The sequence below is a fragment of the Neofelis nebulosa genome, chromosome 18 (assembly GCF_028018385.1).
Source record: "Neofelis nebulosa isolate mNeoNeb1 chromosome 18, mNeoNeb1.pri, whole genome shotgun sequence".
In the NCBI taxonomy this organism is placed as follows: domain Eukaryota; kingdom Metazoa; phylum Chordata; class Mammalia; order Carnivora; family Felidae; genus Neofelis; species Neofelis nebulosa.
Window position 1 is genome coordinate 1,310,936 of NC_080799.1, and position 17,094 is coordinate 1,328,029.

The following is a 17,094-nucleotide window of genomic DNA, read 5'->3' on the forward strand; positions in this document are numbered from 1 at the left end:
GAGTACAATTAACAGCGGCCAGGAAATGTGCTCTGATGAAAGAATCATAGGAACGGAGACTCGGGCAGGACCTGTCGGTGCAGAGGCCAGGCGGGTGAGCGGGCTTGGCCGTGGTCATCGGGTCTGCGGGCGTGGCCCGGCCGGTGGCTTGTGGGGAGGGGGAGCCGGCGTTCTGTGTGGACGTCCCGCCTTCCGCCGGAGCTCGGACAGGGACAGGACTCCCCGGCTCTGAGAGGGCTCCCAGACTTCAGGGCCTTTGGAGGTCTCGGTTGCGCTGGGGAAAGCAGAAGCGGCAAGTCTCTGAGGTCCGTCTCAAACCAGCCATCCCTCAAAACAACTGGAGAGATTCAGGTCAGACTAAAGATAGAACTTCCTGGCTGCCAGGGTTAGGAGGGTGTGATGGGGAACAGTGCCAGTGTCCTTTGGACACCCAGACCCTTGCCTGGAGTCAGTGACATGCTTCCTGACGGCCGGGGGTGGACCGGTGTTCCTGGAGAGGGTCATGTGCCCATGGTTCCTGGAGGCCGGCCAGCCACCCTCCTCCCCGATCCCTGCCAGAGCCAGAGCAGGAAACCATCGCAAAGTGATTTCTCCTTCCAACAGTGCCATACGTCATGTTTTTTAATTTAAAAAGATGCCCAGTGGAAGCATAACAGACCATTCAATGTTGGGGTCCCTAATTAACTCGGGAGCAGCCTGGAGCTGCGGGGCCTGCTGGAGGAGGGACGGTGCGAGCCCGGCGTCATCCAGCCCCCAGCCCTGCCCGGAGCCCTTCCAGCCGTGTCTGCTGGACCAGGCACCCGTAGCCCGCCGTCCCGGGCCAGCACCTCGGCAGGAGTTGGGGCCACAATCTGCATTTTTAGCAAGCGGCGTGGTGGGCGCTGCTGGGCGATCCGCTGTCCTTCCTCCGGGAAGATCTCGGCTGCTGGCTTTCCCTTTTGGGGCCTGTTTCCATATCCATCGTATGTCTTATCGGGGTGACACCGACCCCTGTGTCTCTGGATGTCAGAGAGGTGGCTCCGTATACAGGAGGCACTCGCTTCACGCGGGGTCCTGGAGGAAATAAGAGATCGCCTCTGTCTGCACACTTCCTGCTCGTCCCGGAGTCTGGCCAGGCAGGGCGAGGCCCCTGGGCTCAGGGCTCCCGTGGACCGCCCACGTCGGGCGCTCCGCACTCTTCCCAGGCCCCGTCCCTCGACCTTCGCCAGCGCCCTCCGCCATCTCGCGGGGAGGACGCGTGGCGCCGGCGGCCGTCTCCCGGCCTGCCTCCCAGAGGACAAGGCCAGGGCCAGCTGAGGTCGGGGGCTTGCCAGACCGACCCTGTGGCCAAGTCCTGAGGATCCGGCCCTGCTGAGTCAGCACTGCTGGACCGCCCGCCTCGGGAGCCCGTGCCAGCCTCCTCGGGCAAATGGGAAGCCGGCGTGGGGAGGGCGGGCTTGACGTGGGCGATGAGCCTGGAGACGGCCTTCACGGCACTGCCGCGGCGTGGGCACGAGGGCGGGGGGCTTGCTGAAGTGAAAGCACCCACGAGGCCCGTCTAGCTGGCCTGCTGGGTCCACCCGAAATGTGCGTTTCCCCCCACCCCCTTCCCCTGAGGCCAAGGGGCCTCTCCAGCGAAGGGAGTGCGCATTTCAGAGCCTGCCTGTACCAGGGAACATGCTGGAAGGTTCAGATAATCTGGTCACGTCATCCTTGCTGTAACACCGCGAAGGGAGCTCCCCAGGTGATCTCCGTTTGACGGAGGAGGAAGCGGGCCCAGAGACGTTAAGCGACTTGCCCAAGGTCACACAGCCAAAGCGTGGCAGACCCAACGTTCGTGCCCTGGCCTAGGAATCCGAAGCCTGCGGCGGGCAGGCCCCACCCCGCACGGGCTCTGCTGGCCCAGGCCGTGTCGTCGGCCTGTGGCCGCACCGGCCCGATGTGCCCGTCACGGCCCCGGGGGCTCTGCAGCAAGGCCAAGCTGCAGAGGCAGACAAACGTTAGCAGTGAACATGATCTATCGGCCAAACATTGGAGCGGTAAAAACGTTATCGATCGATAGCTTTCCCCCCATCTCCCCACCTCCCTGTGCGCCTGGCCCTCGGCCCGTTTCCCTCTGGATGTGGACAGTCCACTGCTTCAGCAGCAGCCCCAGCCCCGGCCCCGTGCTGGCCTCACGTCGGGGCTCCGTGATTGAGGAGGGCAACGGTATCTTTAGACAGATGTGTTCCCGTCCCAGCGTGGCCGTGGCGATTATGCAAATCCGGTCGTAAGAAGTTTAAAAGCCTGGAACCGCCGTATTTCTTTAGTTCATTAGTGGCAACGCGGCCGCAGGGCTGATGTGACGGAACAGACATGGTGCCAGCCTCCCGGGCCCCGTCTCCGTCGCCCCCTGCGCGGCAGACACGCTCCCGCAGAGGGAGAGCGTGTGGGGGTCTCCCGCCGCGCGGCCCTTCCATGCCGGTCCCGGGGACCCCTGCCACCCCGTCTCCTGCCATGGCATCGCCCACCCGTCACCGCCCACTTCCCCGGAGGGAGGCTGTTCTCTGAGCCTCCACCCTCTCTGCCTCGGACACCCGTTACCGCCCTTCTTTGCCTAACAAACTCCTACTCACCTGCTAGGACCGTCAAACAGCATCTTGTTGTGGAAGCCTTGCCCGATTGCCCACAATTTCGCGGCACCTTCCCGGGACCACTCAGGCCTCTGTCTCGTCCCCTGCTGGTGCCCCACTGGCTCGTGGATGCCTCGGGGCCCTGACTGTTCCTAAATGCCCCGTGCCCGGCACGTCCACCTGCCGTGGAAGACAGGAGCGGGCACGTGGACGAGGACGTGGCCACCAGGGCTCTCCTGCCGCCCGGACTCAACCGGCAAGGCAGGGGGTAGACCAGACGTGTGTGTGTGTGTGTGTGCACGCCAGCCCTGTGCTCGTGCCTGAGTATCTTCCGCAGTGTGTGGGGTTTGGGCCCCACTCTGAGCTGCCGAGAGACCGGCCCTCCGCCCATCCGGGCGGGATGCTTGGTTTCCTACCCAGGGTCCTTTTCATGCCCCACCAGGTGCCTTCCCCACCCGGGACAGGCCCCCTGCCCTCCGCCCACCTCACACTCCTGTGTGAGTGCCTCTGCCCGCCTCTTGGCGGTGTGGGGTCGTAGTCATGGGGCCTCCGAGGGGACGTCCTGAGGAGTCCGGGGTGCCGGCACCGAGCCTGGGGTCCAGCAAGCGGCCGGGGCAGTGTGCTCAGGGCGTCCGTCCGTCTGGGTCAGGTGTGCATACGGGAAAACCGCTGGGCACTCAGGCTGGAGTTTTGTAAAGTGATGGCATCGAACACGCATGTATCCGTGGCCCCGCAGGACGGGTCAGAACGAGCGGCTCTAGGAGGCTCCGGCAGCGTGGCCCCAGTGACGCAGGCCGCGGCACAGGGCGGGGACGGCTCCCACGCACTAGCCCGAGAAAGCGGGGGAAGGGAACGATCTGGGGGAAGCACACGCGCGGGAGGGGGCTGGAAACCGCTGGTGGCGCCCCGGAGGGGAAGGAGATGGGGCAGTGGCTAGTGGGTACTCAGGTCGAGTTGTGTCTATGGAAGGTTCTAGAACTATGCTGCCCAGTACGACAGCCGCTAGTCACATTTCTAACACTCAGCAGCCATGTGTGGCCAGGGCCGCCCGGCAGGACGCACAGAGGGAGTTCGGTGGCACGGCGAGCTGGCAGGGATGATGTGGAGGGAGGGGGACCGGCAGAGGATCCCAGAGCTGCAGGGGTGCAGAGGGGCGGGCACCTGCATGTCTGGGGCCAGGGGGCAGGTGACGGGTGGGGGCTGGTGTGACACAGTTCTGCACACCCCGCCGGCCGGGCAGGCTCTCGGCAGGTGTCCTGGGTACGTTTATTTAACGAGTCACTTGCCGGGTGAGGAGGACAGGGGTGAACGGGGTGGGGGCGGTGACGGAGCCAGCTACAGATGGTTAACGGAGGAACCAGTGAGCCCCGGGAGGAAAGGGCGGTCCCGGGGATGGTGCGTGATCCCAGCAGGACCTTTCTAGAAAGCTGACTCGGGCTACTTCCCATGGGGTGGCATCCTGTCCCCCTTACCCTGGGGTTAACTCCAGCTGGCTAACGGGGCGCTCAGTCCCTGCAGCCGAGGGGCCTCCCGGGGGGACCAGGCACTTGCTGGAGCTGACGCCCAGCCCCACAGGAGGAGGATGGGGCCACTCACCGCGTGGCCTTGGCCTCAGTTTCCCATCTGTAGAGTGAGTGGTGCGGCAAGATCCCTGGGTCCTCCGAGGCCAGGTCTTGGGGGCTATAAAAGGGGCAGAAGGGACCAGCCACCAGGGTCACACGCCCACTCCTATATCCCAGCACCCGAGGCCAGGTGGGGTGAGACAGGACTTCCCATCCCCCACAGCCTCCAGAGGGAGCCTCTGGACTGGTGACGTACCCCATCCTCAGGGCCCTGCCTCCCTCATCACGTGGGCCAGCCCGACGGCAGAGGCTTCAGAGTGTGGGGGTGCACAGGGGAGGCGAGACTGGTCCCCAGAACCACCTGCCGCTCACAAGGTGGCCATCTCTAGGCTGTGGCACTGGGGTGGGGGGCTCCCGGGTGGCGGCACACCACGTGCACATGCCCGAATGTGGGTCCCAGCGTGTGTGTGTGTGTGTGTGTGTGTGTGTGTGTGTATACTGACCCTCGCACGTGCACACCCGGACACACGACCGAGCCCGGCACAAACGTGTGGGAACCTGCCTTGTGCAAGCCGCACGCGCACACAGACCCACGCCCCCAGGCGCCCCTGGGAGGCGGGGGCGGGGAGAGGCTGGTAGCCTGGGGGCCCCTGTCCCTCCTCCCCGGGCGCCTGCCCGTGAGAAGGCTTCTTCAGGCCCTGTAATCCTCCTTAACTTGACTTTGGGTTATTTTGAGCGAGAGATTAAAGGTGATTACAATCAGCACTGCTGAGGCTCCAGGTTTCCTAGACAGGCCTGCTTGAGTACCTGCTTCCGGGGGCAGGAGCCAGAGCTGACCCACGCGTCCGCACCGGCCCCTGCCCACTGCCGCCCTGCGCCTCAGTGCACTGGGGCGAGGCCCCCTGGGGGAGGGGCAGCTGGCCCGGGGAACAGGCAGGTGGCCACCGAGTGACAGCGACGGGGATGGGCTCCAGGGGCTCCCCAGGGGACGGCACCTTGGAGGTCACGGGCCAGACCGTGCAGGGACCCCGGCGACCCCTGGCAGTCTCCCTCCTTTGGGGACGGACACCCAAGAGTGCCCCGCCAGGACCCTGCAGCCACTTCCGATTGGGCCCAGAGAGGGCCCGGTGGTTTGCACCCGGGGCCGGGCCAGGGGTGGGTTCCTCCTCGGGTCCCACCTGTCCGATCTCTCCCCGCTCTGCAAATCAGAAAGAGACTCTTCCCCAGGAGCCAGATCAAAACTGTTCTTTATGAAGTTTCCAAAGGGAAGGAAAATCCATTTCGCATCATTATATTTTTTTCTCCTAATTTAAACTGCCTCAGTGCAGACTAGTTGCAGACGTCAATATCCGTGAAATACACTCAGCTGGCCACCCGCCAGGCCACAGAGCGGTTACAGAGGCCGGCTGTAAATCCAAGCATTAACAAGGAAACACATCCCCATTCGTCTGTCCTGAGGGAGAAATACGGGGGGCGGAGGGGGCGTCCCGCAGACCGGACATCCTCCCACGGGTGGGGGGAGGGGGACGGCCCCGTCCTGGGGAAGCGCGGGGTCTGGAGGGACAGCGGCCACCATCACATCGCATCGTGTCTTGGGCGTCGTTGGCGGAGCTGGGAGGGCTCGGCCCTTGCCTGGGTCTGGGGAGGGGGCGTGGGGGGCCTGGGGGAGTCTTCGCAGAGCCACCCCTGCCTTCCGGGCCTTTCTGCCGGGATCTACCCACACAGAGTGGTGACACCCTCCAGGGCCCCGGAGCCAGGTGCGAAGCCTCGGGGACCATCCAGCTGGCTAACTGGGCGAGACGGAGGAGCCCGGGCCCAGCCCAGGAGAGCTCCGGCCCAGAACCTAGCTGTGCGCGGTGCCTGGATGGTGCCGGCTGCGGCCTCCCAGCCCCTTCCCCGGAGAGGAGCCGGAGGGGACCTGTGGGCCCTGGCAGGATTTGCGCCCTGCCAGCTGCGGACCCTTGGGCCAGGGCTCAAAGCACCCTCTGCAGGCGGCTGTGAGCACTGTGAGTGCCCTCCCCGGAGAGGACGTCCCTGTCTTCCCTCTGTCACGAGGGAGGCCCTGAGCCAGGCGCACACGGTTCCTGATTCTCCGGGGCGACCCTAACTTTGAGCCCGACCGAGCAGGTGCAGCGGGGCCGGGGAGGGTGGGAAGCTCCGAACTGGGGCTTCCTTTGGCTTGCTCCCCGCCCTCAAGACAGCGTGTGCTGAGCACTTCCTGTCACCCGGCGTCGTCCTCGGGCTCCCCGAATGCGCCTCCTTGTTTTGTCGGGCGGCTCAGCTGAGCCTGGCACGGGGCCACACCTGACCCCCGGGCCTCCCGCGGCCGCCGCGTCTCCTGACTGCCCTCTCTTCTCTTGTCTTGCCGCAGGACCACGGAGCTGGAGGCGAAGGGTGGAGCCGTCGGGACGCCCAGGCCGATGGGGGAGGCGGCCTCGGCCTCGGCGGGACGCGGGCGGGTGACCCGGGGCGTCCGGCGGTGAGGGAGCACGCCCGCTGTGCCACCGTGCCGTCTGGGACAGGACGCCCCTGAGAACGCAGGCAGCCGCCCCCCCCCCCCCCCCCCAGGGGCCGGCACCCAGCCTCCCGCCCGGTCCCCCCCCCCCCCCCCCCCCGGCAGGCAGGCAGAGCGGGGGGCTCCCGCGGCGGCGGTCCCCATGGCCGGGTGCCGGTGGGGCGCGCTGTGGGCGTGCGTGGCGGCCGCCACCCTGCTGCACGCGGGCGGGCTGGCCCACGGCGACTGCTGGCTGATCGAGGGCGACAAGGGCTTCGTGTGGCTGGCCATCTGCAGCCAGAACCAGCCGCCGTACGAGGCCATCCCGCAGCAGATCAACAGCACCGTCGTGGACCTGCGGCTGAACGAGAACCGCATCCGCAGCGTGCGGCACGCCTCGCTGAGCCGCTTCGGCAACCTCACGTACCTCAACCTGACCAAGAACGAGATCACCTACATCGAGGACGGCGCCTTCTCGGGCCAGTTCAACCTGCAGGTGTTGCAGCTGGGCTACAACCGCCTGCGCAACCTGACGGAGGGCGCGCTGCGCGGCCTGGGCAAGCTCGAGCACCTGTACCTGCAGGCCAACCTCATCGAGGTGGTCGCGCCCAGCGCCTTCCGGGAGTGCCCCAGCATCGTCAACATCGACCTGTCCGGGAACCGCATCCAGCGGCTCCACGGCGCCACCTTCGCGGGCCTGGCCAAGCTGTCCGTGTGCGAGCTGTACGGCAACCCCTTCTACTGCTCGTGCGAGCTCCTGGGCTTCCTGCGCTGGCTGGCGGCCTTCACCAACGCCACGCACGCCGACGACCGCATGCAGTGCGAGTCGCCGCCGCTCTACTCCGGCTACTTCCTCCTGGGCCGGGGCCGCCACGGCCACCGCAGCATCCTCGGCAAGCTGCGCTCCGTGTGCACCGACGGCCCCTACGCGGCCGAGCCCCGCCCGCCGCCCGGCCGCTCCCCGCCCCCGCCCCCGCCGCCCCCGGAGCCCAGCGAGGCCCCGTGCGCCGCCGACGACGAGTGCTTCTCCGGCGACGGCACCACGCCGCCGGCGGCCCTGCCCACGCTGGCCCCCCAGGCCGAGGGCCGGCCCCTCATGAAGGTCAAGCAGCTGACGCGGAACTCGGCCACCATCACGGTGCAGCTGCCCAGCCCGTTCACCCGCATGTACACGCTGGAGCACTTCAACAACAGCCGCTCGTCCACCGTGTCCAGGCTGACCAAGCCCCGGGAGGAGATCCGCCTGACCAACCTGTACACGCTCACCAACTACACCTACTGCGTGGTGTCCACCAGCTCCGGCCTGCACCACAACCACACCTGCCTCACCATCTGCCTGCCCAGGCCGCCCGGCCCGCCGGGCCCCGTGCCCAGCCCGTCCACGGCCACGCACCACATCATGACCGTCCTGGGCTGCCTGTTCGGCATGGTGCTGGTGCTCGGCGCCGTCTACTACTGCCTGCGCAGGCGGAGGCGGCAGGAGGACAAGCACAAGAAGGCCGCCGCGGCCGGCGGCCTCAAGAAGACCATCATCGAGCTCAAGTACGGGCCCGAGATGGAGGCGCCCGGCCTGGCCCCGCTGTCCCAGGGCCCGCCGCTGGGCCCCGAGGCCGTGACCCGCATCCCGTACCTGCCGGCGGCCGCCAGCGAGGTGGAGCAGTACGAGCTGGCGGAGGGCGGCGGCACGCCCAAGGCCGGCAAGGGCAACTACATGGAGGTGCGCGCGGGCGAGCAGGCCGAGCGCAGGGACGGCGAGCTGGGCCGGCCCGGCCCCGGCAGCCAGGGCTCCGTGGCCGAGATCTCCACCATCGCCAAGGAGGTGGACAAGGTCAACCAGATCATCAACAACTGCATCGACGCGCTCAAGTCCGAGGCCACCTCCTTCCAGGGCGGCAAGTCCGGGGCCGCGTCGGCCGCCGAGCCGCAGCTGATGCTGCTGTCCGAGCCCCTGGCCGCCAAGCACGGCTTCCTGTCCCCCGTCTACAAGGACGCCTTCGGCCACGGCCTGCAGCGGCACCACGGCGTGGAGGCGGCCCCCGGGCCCCCGCGCGCCGGGCCCTCGTCCGGCGGCTCCGCGCGCAGCCCGCGGGCCTTCCGCGCCGAGGCCCCCGGCGGGCACAAGGCCGCGGCCGCCGAGGCCAAGTACATCGAGAAGAGCGCCCCCGCGCCCGACACCATTCTCACTGTGACGCCCGGGGCCGCTGTGCTGCGGGCCGAGGCCGAGAAGGGCCGCCGCTACGGCGAGCACCGGCACTCGTACCCCGGCTCCCACCCCGCCGAGCCGCCCGCGCCCCCCGCGCCCCCGCCGCACGAGAGCCTGGGTGGCCGCAAGGCGTCCATCCTGGAGCCGCTGACCCGGCCGCGGCCCCGCGACCTGGCCTACTCGCAGCTCTCCCCGCAGTACCACAACCTGAGCTACTCCTCCAGCCCCGAGTACGCCTGCAGGGCCTCCCAGAGCATCTGGGAGCGCTTCAGACTCAGCCGCCGGCGCCACAAGGACCACGAGGAGTTCGTGGCGGCCGGCCACGCCCTGCGCAAGAAGGTTCAGTTCGCCAAAGACGAGGATCTACACGACATCTTGGACTACTGGAAGGGCGTGTCGGCCCAGCACAAGTCCTGAGCCCGCGGCCGCGCCCGCCCCGCCCCCACCCCGGAACGCGCGACGCCCAGGGGACCAAAAAGGACACAGGACCCACCGCAGCCACTTGTAACCCAGAGACTGCCACGAAACGCCACACATGCGCGCGTGCGCACACGCACAGGCACGCACATGAGGGACTTGCGAAAACTGTGTCTGGGCGTGGGGGTGGGGGAGGGGAATCTTTTTTCTTTATCTTTCCTCTTGGATTCTTCTCTGCCGACTTGATCTTCCTCTCTGTCTTTATTTTCTTCCTTTTTTAAGAAAAGATAATAAAAGTAAAGTTCTCTTAAAAAGACCTAAAACACCAGACGTGGGGGTGTGGCCGGCGTGGCCACCCGGCTCCCCCCCCACGATTGCCTCTGTCTGTGGTTTGCTGTGCATTCTCTCCTCGGTCTGTCTCTTGGCTGCTGACTCCGGAGGCCACCAGAGAGAGGCAGAGCCAACGCAGGCGGCCGGGTGGCCTCCAGGACCCCCGCCCGGAGCCCTGCAGGGGAGGCTGTGGGGAGGGCCTTGTCCGGGGGACGGCTGTCGGGGGTGGCTGGAAGGGGCGTGGCCCGTCCCCCCTGTATGCTGTCATCCCGTTGTTCAGAAAAATATTTCTATATTTGCAATGTTTGCTGTAAATCGAGAAAGAGACTATATCTACTAAAAAAAAAAAAAAATTCTACAAAGGGAAAACCCAAATACTTGTACTGGGTTTTTACTATGGGACTTAGGGAGGGATCTGGGGATTTTTTAATGTGCTATTTAGGGTGGTTTTATCGGGTTGGGTTGGGGCTGGGGTTATTTACAGGTAGGGTCACCACGGAGCCCTCCTCCCAGGACAGCAGGAGCGGGCTGTAGTGAGCATGGGTGGGGGGGCTCACAAGAACCCTGGGAGAGGTGAGCAGTCCACCCCGGGCTGGAGGACGTGCAGAGGCGGGTGAACGGTGGCTTGTGTCCGGTGCGTGCACCCAAGTGTTTGCGCACAGGCCGCAAGCCGCGTGGGTGTGAGTGGGCAGCCAGGGACGGGGGCCTGTGTGGGTTTGCGGGTGAGTCGGAGTCGAGGCGAGCCAGCCTCGGAGCCCCGCAGCCGGACGCACGGACGGGTACCTTGCTCACCCTGCTGTGCTCCCACATTCGGAGCCAGGGAGCACTTTGCGTGTGTGAACCGTGCGGTTCGCACTCTCCAGAGAAGACTGGATCCTGACGCCCCGCCCCCAGAAAGCGCCCCCCCGTGGCTGGTGCAAGTATCCTTACCACAAGGTCGCAGGCTCCCCCTTGCCACATCTGGGCCCTTGCGCCCAGCACCAGCCGGGGTCCAGCAAAGCCACCTTCTCCCAGGGGAGCCGGGGGGCGGGGGGGGGGGGGCCCGGGGCGCTGCGGGGAAGGGGTGTCTCGCTCTGGCCCCTCCCTCCCTCTCACAGCCCCGGGCCGGTCCTCCTGCACACGCACACACGCACGCACGCACGTGTCCCCACCACCACTGGCCTGCCACCCCAGGCCCTCCTCCCTACGGCCCACACCCGACGCCCGGGGCAAACCTGTTCCCCGTCTGTATTTCTGACAAAGACCCAGTAAGACACTGGCGGGGGCGGGGGAGGTGCTGGGACTGGATCCCAGAGAGCAGAGTGGCAGGTTTTCGGGATCCGGCAGGTCAGCAGGAAAGGGCTCAGGGCTGGGCACAGCCCTAAGACCAGTAGCCTCTGCTTGAGCACCTCCAGTGACAGGGAGCTCACCCCTTCCTCAGGAGCTGTTTCCAGCTTTAGGCACCTCCCTGAGACGGCGGGGAAGCCAGTGCCGGCCCCCAGGGCCCAGCTGACTCCCAGGCCCCGGCAGCCTCGCAGCGCCGCGCACAGGGCCGGTCTGCCCCCAACTAGTCCTCACCTCTGTGCTCCCCCCCCACCAGGCCTCACCTCTGTGCTCCCCCGACTACATGAAGGTTCTGGGTAGGAGGCTCCGCATGGGGCAACCTGGGTGGGCTTTGACTGCCCCCCACCCCGACTGAGCCCCTCCCGAGTCGGTCATCTCCTTGCTGTCTGCCGTGGGGTCCTGGGAGGACAGCACGGGGGAAGCCTGGTGGCCGGCGAGAGAGGCAGCAGGGGCAGGAAGGGGGGGCACCCAGAGAGGGGACCCAGTAACACAGGGCAGTCCTGGCCAGGGGACAGAAGTGGGGCCAGGCTCCTCAGCCCGCTGCTCCCTGTCACTGAGGAGATAAAATTGGCTATTTATAGGAAATCAGAGGACAACAGACACAGGACAGAGGCGCCTGCCCTGGGTAGGCAGGCCGGGTGTGTGAGAGGGACGCGTCACTGCCAGGGGCGCTGCCACCAAAGCAGGGGTCCAAGGGGAGGGGAGGGACCTGGAGAGGAACACACAATGGTGGAGGGGGGCGGGGCATCCCGAGCAGCCAAGAATGTTCCAGAAGCCCTGACCCTCCCAGGAACAGCCAGGGCTGGACAGGGGTGGCTCCGTGCCCGACACCAGGCCAGTCCCAAAACGCAGGTGCGTGGGTCACCATGCCCTCGCTTGAAAGAGGTCATAGCGGAGTTGACGAGGGTAGACAGCACAGGAGAAGACACGCTGATTAGGCACCTAACGTGTGCGGGCGGCACTCTCGCACCATCGGAGCCCAGAGACAGATCCAACACTGCCCCCACCCTTGAGGAGCTCACGGCCGTCAGGGCACCCGACGCAGAGGCAGGTAGCCCAGCTGAGCCCAGGAGGCCCAACGGAGGATGGGGACCCCGCATGGGAAGAACCTGGAAGGCTGCCTGGAAGGGGTGATTTTGGTCTGGATAAGGGAACCACAGTGAGGAGGGGGTGGAGGCTCCGAAGTCAAGAGGTCAGCATCCTCGTGGGCTCAGGACTGAGCTCCGAGCCCGGGATGAAGACGTGCAAGGTAAGCCCTGCCCTGTGGCCGGGGTCAGTGCTCAGGCTCCCGGAAGGCGGCCTCGAAGGGCAGTGCCCATCGGGTGATGGGGCGCGAAGGCCAAGAGCGTCGGCTCACACCCAGCTTCTGCCCCTCACAACCCTGTGACCACAGCAAGTAGGTGACCTCTGTGTGTCTCAGTGGGGTGCCGACACTGGGTCACCGGGAAGGTCAAATGGCACGTGGGGCCATCGCGCCATTGGCACGATAACGCTGCATCGCCAACGGCCACGTCGCGCTATTGCTCACACACCTGGGTGGCCGGCAAGGTGGCTCTGCCGATCCCGGTCAGCCCACCCGCGCGTCTGGGGGTGGCTGGTGGGGACAGGGTGGCAGGTGATACGGACACGGGGAGGCGTGAAGAATTAGGCCCATCTGAGAATAGAGGCCAAGTGCACGGCCACGCGGCACAGAGAGCAGCCCGTCCAGGACAGGTGATCCTGAGGCTTCATTCATTCTTCCCTTCAGTATGCAATTACGGAGCACCTACTGTGTACCGACACGCCAGAGACATCGAGACGTGTCCCCTCCTTGGAGAATGAGTCATTCGCAGTCCCAACAGGAAAGAGGCGACGCCCCAAAACAGAGTAATCCAAGGGGCGTGCCTACAAAGGGGCCATTTCCAAGAGAGGGTGTAAGGACCCACAAGGGACAGCAAAGCTGGCAACACATGGTGGCCCCTGGGATGAGGAGGGGCTGTACGGACACCCGCCAGGGCCTGGAGAGGGGCCTCCAGTGGAGGGACCTCCAGCCTGAGGTGACTCCATAGGAGGGAGCTGGGGCACGTGTGCCGACCCCACACTCCTCCCTTCCCCTGCGGGGCTCCTCCTCGGCTGAATGGCCAGAAAACCCGACGCAGAGAGCCCAGGGACAAAGTCCATACACGTCAGCCCACGGAGGGAGCAGGGAAAGGAGGGTATAGCAGAGACGTGGGGAAGGAGGGGGGCCAAGGGAGAGGTGGCCACTGACCCACCAGTCCAGACGCAGTCCAGTGTGCAGTGATGAGACGCCAGGGGAGCACAGGGAAGGGGACTATCATTGCCCTCGCGATGGGGGAGACTTCTCAGGAAGGTCAAAACCTGCAAGGACAAACAGAAGGTGGGAGGAAAGGGACCCCGCCCCGAGGGGCACGTAGGTGCAGCTGGAGGTCAGAAGCTGGGGCAGTGTGGGGCTGGGGGCTGCCGGGACCAATGAGGGACCAATGAGGTCAGCTAAGCCAGGCTCTGGTGACCCACCTTACGGCCTTAAAGCGATTAGAGTCAGGCTGTGGGCAGTGGGGGACCGTTGGTAGCATTTGATAGAATAACAACCTGTGTTGATCCTTTTCTTATCTCGAAAGTAATCCTTTCGTTACATAAACTTTAGAAAACGGTTTGTCGTAAAGAAGAAAAGAGCCATCATTCCATCTCACCACCCCAGGAAAAGCCACGGTTAACATTTTGGTATCTGCCTTTCTAGTCCCTCTTCTCTACAAACGCAGCAGGCTCGGGGTTTATAGGCTATCGTCAATTGTGCAAAGAATCTCCTTGTTTTCTGTAGCAACGTACCTCCCTCTGGAGCCTCTGTTCTCCCTGCGGGGGTAAAGGATGTGATGCATAGAGATGGGAGCCATGACAGACTGTTTGTGGGATCCAGTGGAGAAGACTGATGATGCATGGGAGGGAGAGGGGGGTCGCCAGAACATGGTTGGGGAAGAAGGGTTAAGGTTTGTTGCTCGAGGGGGCGGACGGTTTTCGCTAGTACAACGGACAGTTCACCCGCCTGCCAGGGAGAGAGGACAGCGTCTGGGAATGAGGCAGGTACAGAGGCAAAATACGGGACTGGGGGTGGGGGGGCTCGAGGGAGTTCTCCTTGATCACCACACCCTTCTCAGCACCTCTTCTCACCCCACGGCACTGCCTATGCGTTCTACTCTTCGGGAGTTTTTTTGATTTCCAATTTTTAAAATTTGAAATAATTATAGGGTCACAGGAAATAGTACGTAGCTGCCCAGCTCCCCAAGCCACCCACTCGGTGCTAAGACCTGACTGTAGTACAGCATCGAGACCAGGCAGATGTTGCGTCCATGGGTCCAGGTATGGTCACCAGGCTACAGACCTCGTTCAGCCCCCCACCAGCTTTCACATGCCCTCGTGCGCGGGTGTGGTCTGTAAATGTATCCCATGGGTGTGGATCTGTGTTCTCACCACCACAGTCAAGATACAGAACGACTCCTGCAGCCGTCTCCCGTGCCTCCAACTCTGTCCCTGTCCCCTGGCAATGCTAATCTGTTCACCTCTGTCACATTTAGAATGTTATGTAAGTGGGATCATGCACTATGTAACCTTTGGATATTGGTTCTTTCACTGAGCGAAGGCTTTTGAGATCCGTCCTGGCTCATGTATGTATTTGTTATGTTCCTTTTTATTGCTGAGTAGTATTCCACTGTATAGATGATCTGCAACATGTGTTTGACCATTCACCTACTGAAGGACATTTGGGTTGTTTCCAATTTGAGGCTGCTACAAATAAAGCTGCTGTGAAAATCTGCACACGGGTTTTGGTGTGAAGTGAAATTTTCATTTCTCTGGCATAAATGCTCGGGAGTGCAATTGCCAGGCTGTGTGTGGTCATGTGCATGGTTCCTGTAAGGAACTGCTCACCTGTTTCCAGAGTGGCTGTACCATTTTACATTCCCCTTTTAGACGCCCAAGATACAATTTCTCCACATCCTCGCCAACAGTTAGTGTTATTGCCAATTTTTTATTTTGGTTGTTGCAACAGTGTATAGTGAGATCTCCCTGTAGTTTTAATTTATAAACATCTTCTCACATACTTGTTTGCCAGCAGTATCTCTTCTTTGAAGAAATACTTCAGCTTCTACCCGTTTTATGAATTTTTTATTTTGACTGTTGAATTTGGAGAGTTCTTTACATTTTCTAGATACAAGACCTTTGTCAAATATGTGGTTTGCAAACATCTTCTCCCCATCTATAGTGTGTGTTTTCCTTAACAAGGTTTTCCATAATGCAAAAATTTTAAATTCGTTGAAGTGTCATTTATTAATCTTTTTTTTATGTCATATTTAAGAATTCTTGCCTGGCCCTAGTCCTGAAAATGTTCTCTACGGTTTCTTTTAGAAGATTTATAGTTTCACCTTTTACATTTAAACCCATAGCCTATTTTGAATTAAGTTACATAAGATCCTTTGTTGTTGCTTTTTTGTCTATGGACGTCCAAGTGCTCTCATGCTATTTGTTGGAAAGACCATCATGCTTCCTTCAGATGGCTTTGGCCCCTTAATAAAAATTACGCAGGTGTACTGTGTAGGTCTCTTTGTGGGTTCTCCATTCTATCCTGTTGATGAACGTGTTTATCCCTCCACCGGCACCATCCTGTCTCAATTGCTGCAGGTATATAGTAAATCTTGACACTGAATACAGTGACTCCTCCCACTTCACTCTTCTTTTCCAAAATTGTTTTAGCTCTTCTAATTTCTTTACCTTTCCATATAAATTTTCGAATAAGCTTATTTAAATCTATAAAAAATCTTACTGGGATTTTAATAGAAATTGAGAGAAACCTATAAATTCAGGGAGAATGGACATCACTCTTATGTTGACTCTCCCAATTCATGAACATGGTATGCCGTTCCAATTCTTTGAATACCCTTTAGTTGTTTTTTTTTTTTTTTATCATTATTTTGTAATTTTCAGCATACAGATTCTGCACATGTATTGTTGGATGTATACCTTTTTAGAAATTATGAATGGTGCTGTGTTTTAAATTTCAGCTTCCACACGTTCATCGCTATATAGTGATGTGATTGATTTTTGTGTTCATTTTGTTCATTGCAACTTTGCTGACTTCAACTTTCAGTATTGTCTCTTTTTGGGTCTGATAATTTTTCTTTTCTCTAAAGCCTACATTATATAGTATTAATATACCCATGCCTTCATGTTGAAAGTTAATGGGTGCATGGTATATCTTTTATCATTCTTTCACTTTCAATGTATCCATATAATTACATTTGAAGTGGGTTTCCTGTAGGTAGCATATAGTTGGGTAGTTAGGTAGTTGAGTAGTGTGTGTGTGTGTGTGTGCGTTTGTGTGTGTGTGTTTTAATCCACTCTTTCTTTTTTTTTTTTAATTTTTTTTTCAACGTTTTTTATTTATTTTTGGGACAGAGAGAGACAGAGCATGAACGGGGGAGGGGCAGAGAGAGAGGGAGACACAGAATCGGAAACCGGCTCCAGGCTCCGAGCCATCAGCCCAGAGCCTGACGCGGGGCTCGAACTCACGGACCGCGAGATCGTGACCTGGCTGAAGTCGGACGCTTAACCGACTGCGCCACCCAGGAGCCCCTTAATCCACTCTTTCAATCTCTATCTTTTAATTGATTTATTAAATCCATTTACCTTTAATTATAGATGTGTTAGGGCTTAAGGCTGACATTTTATTATTTATCTTCTGATTATTCTTTTTTTTTGTTTTTTTTTTTTTCCTGTTTCCTGTGTCTTGCCCACCTGTGGGTTACTTTAACCTTTATAATTTTATTTTTTCAATCTATAGTGTTTTTGAGTGTATCTCACTATATAGTTCTTTCAGTGGTAGCTAACACTCTAACTCTCCATATTACAATACACTGATGTAACTTACCACAGTCTCCTGGTAACAATATCCTATCACTTCCAGTGAAGTGTAGAAAACTTACTTTCATCTAGGCCCTTTATCTACCCTCTTCTTTTAAAGTATAATTATCTTAGGTATTTCCTCTACAAACATTAAGCACTGTATCACTATTATTTTTTCTAACTTTCTGAAGTTTCAAGCCTCCTTCTGTTATAAATTCCTTTCTGTTTGGAGAACTTCCTTAGCAGCTACTCAAAGGTAAGTCTGCTAGTGACAAATTATCC

The 17,094-nt window shown here is 60.7% G+C and overlaps 3 protein-coding genes across 3 annotated transcripts in view; 2 read left to right on the forward strand and 1 right to left on the reverse strand.

Moving 5' to 3' along the window:
- Window positions 1-6,751, forward strand: part of LOC131500734 (basic proline-rich protein-like) — a 62,099-nt gene extending 55,348 nt beyond the window's left edge. Inside the window, exon 3 of the mRNA XM_058710154.1 lies at window positions 6,525-6,751. The gene's annotated coding sequence lies outside the window, so the exon portion shown is untranslated. The remainder of the gene's footprint in view (window positions 1-6,524) is intronic.
- LOC131500735 (basic proline-rich protein-like) overlaps window positions 2,887-17,094 on the reverse strand; it is a 36,614-nt gene continuing 22,406 nt past the window's right edge. The window contains exons 3-4 of the mRNA XM_058710155.1: window positions 4,188-4,271; window positions 2,887-3,417 (exon numbers count right to left, since the gene is read on the reverse strand). Of these exons, the coding sequence (XP_058566138.1) occupies window positions 3,237-3,417; window positions 4,188-4,271 (265 nt within the window). The 3' untranslated portion in view covers window positions 2,887-3,236. The remainder of the gene's footprint in view (window positions 3,418-4,187; window positions 4,272-17,094) is intronic.
- Window positions 6,780-9,380, forward strand: ELFN1 (extracellular leucine rich repeat and fibronectin type III domain containing 1). The gene has a single exon (XM_058710153.1). It carries the CDS (start codon window positions 6,811-6,813, stop codon window positions 9,265-9,267), a length of 2,457 nt encoding a protein of 818 aa, XP_058566136.1. The 5' UTR covers window positions 6,780-6,810; the 3' UTR covers window positions 9,268-9,380.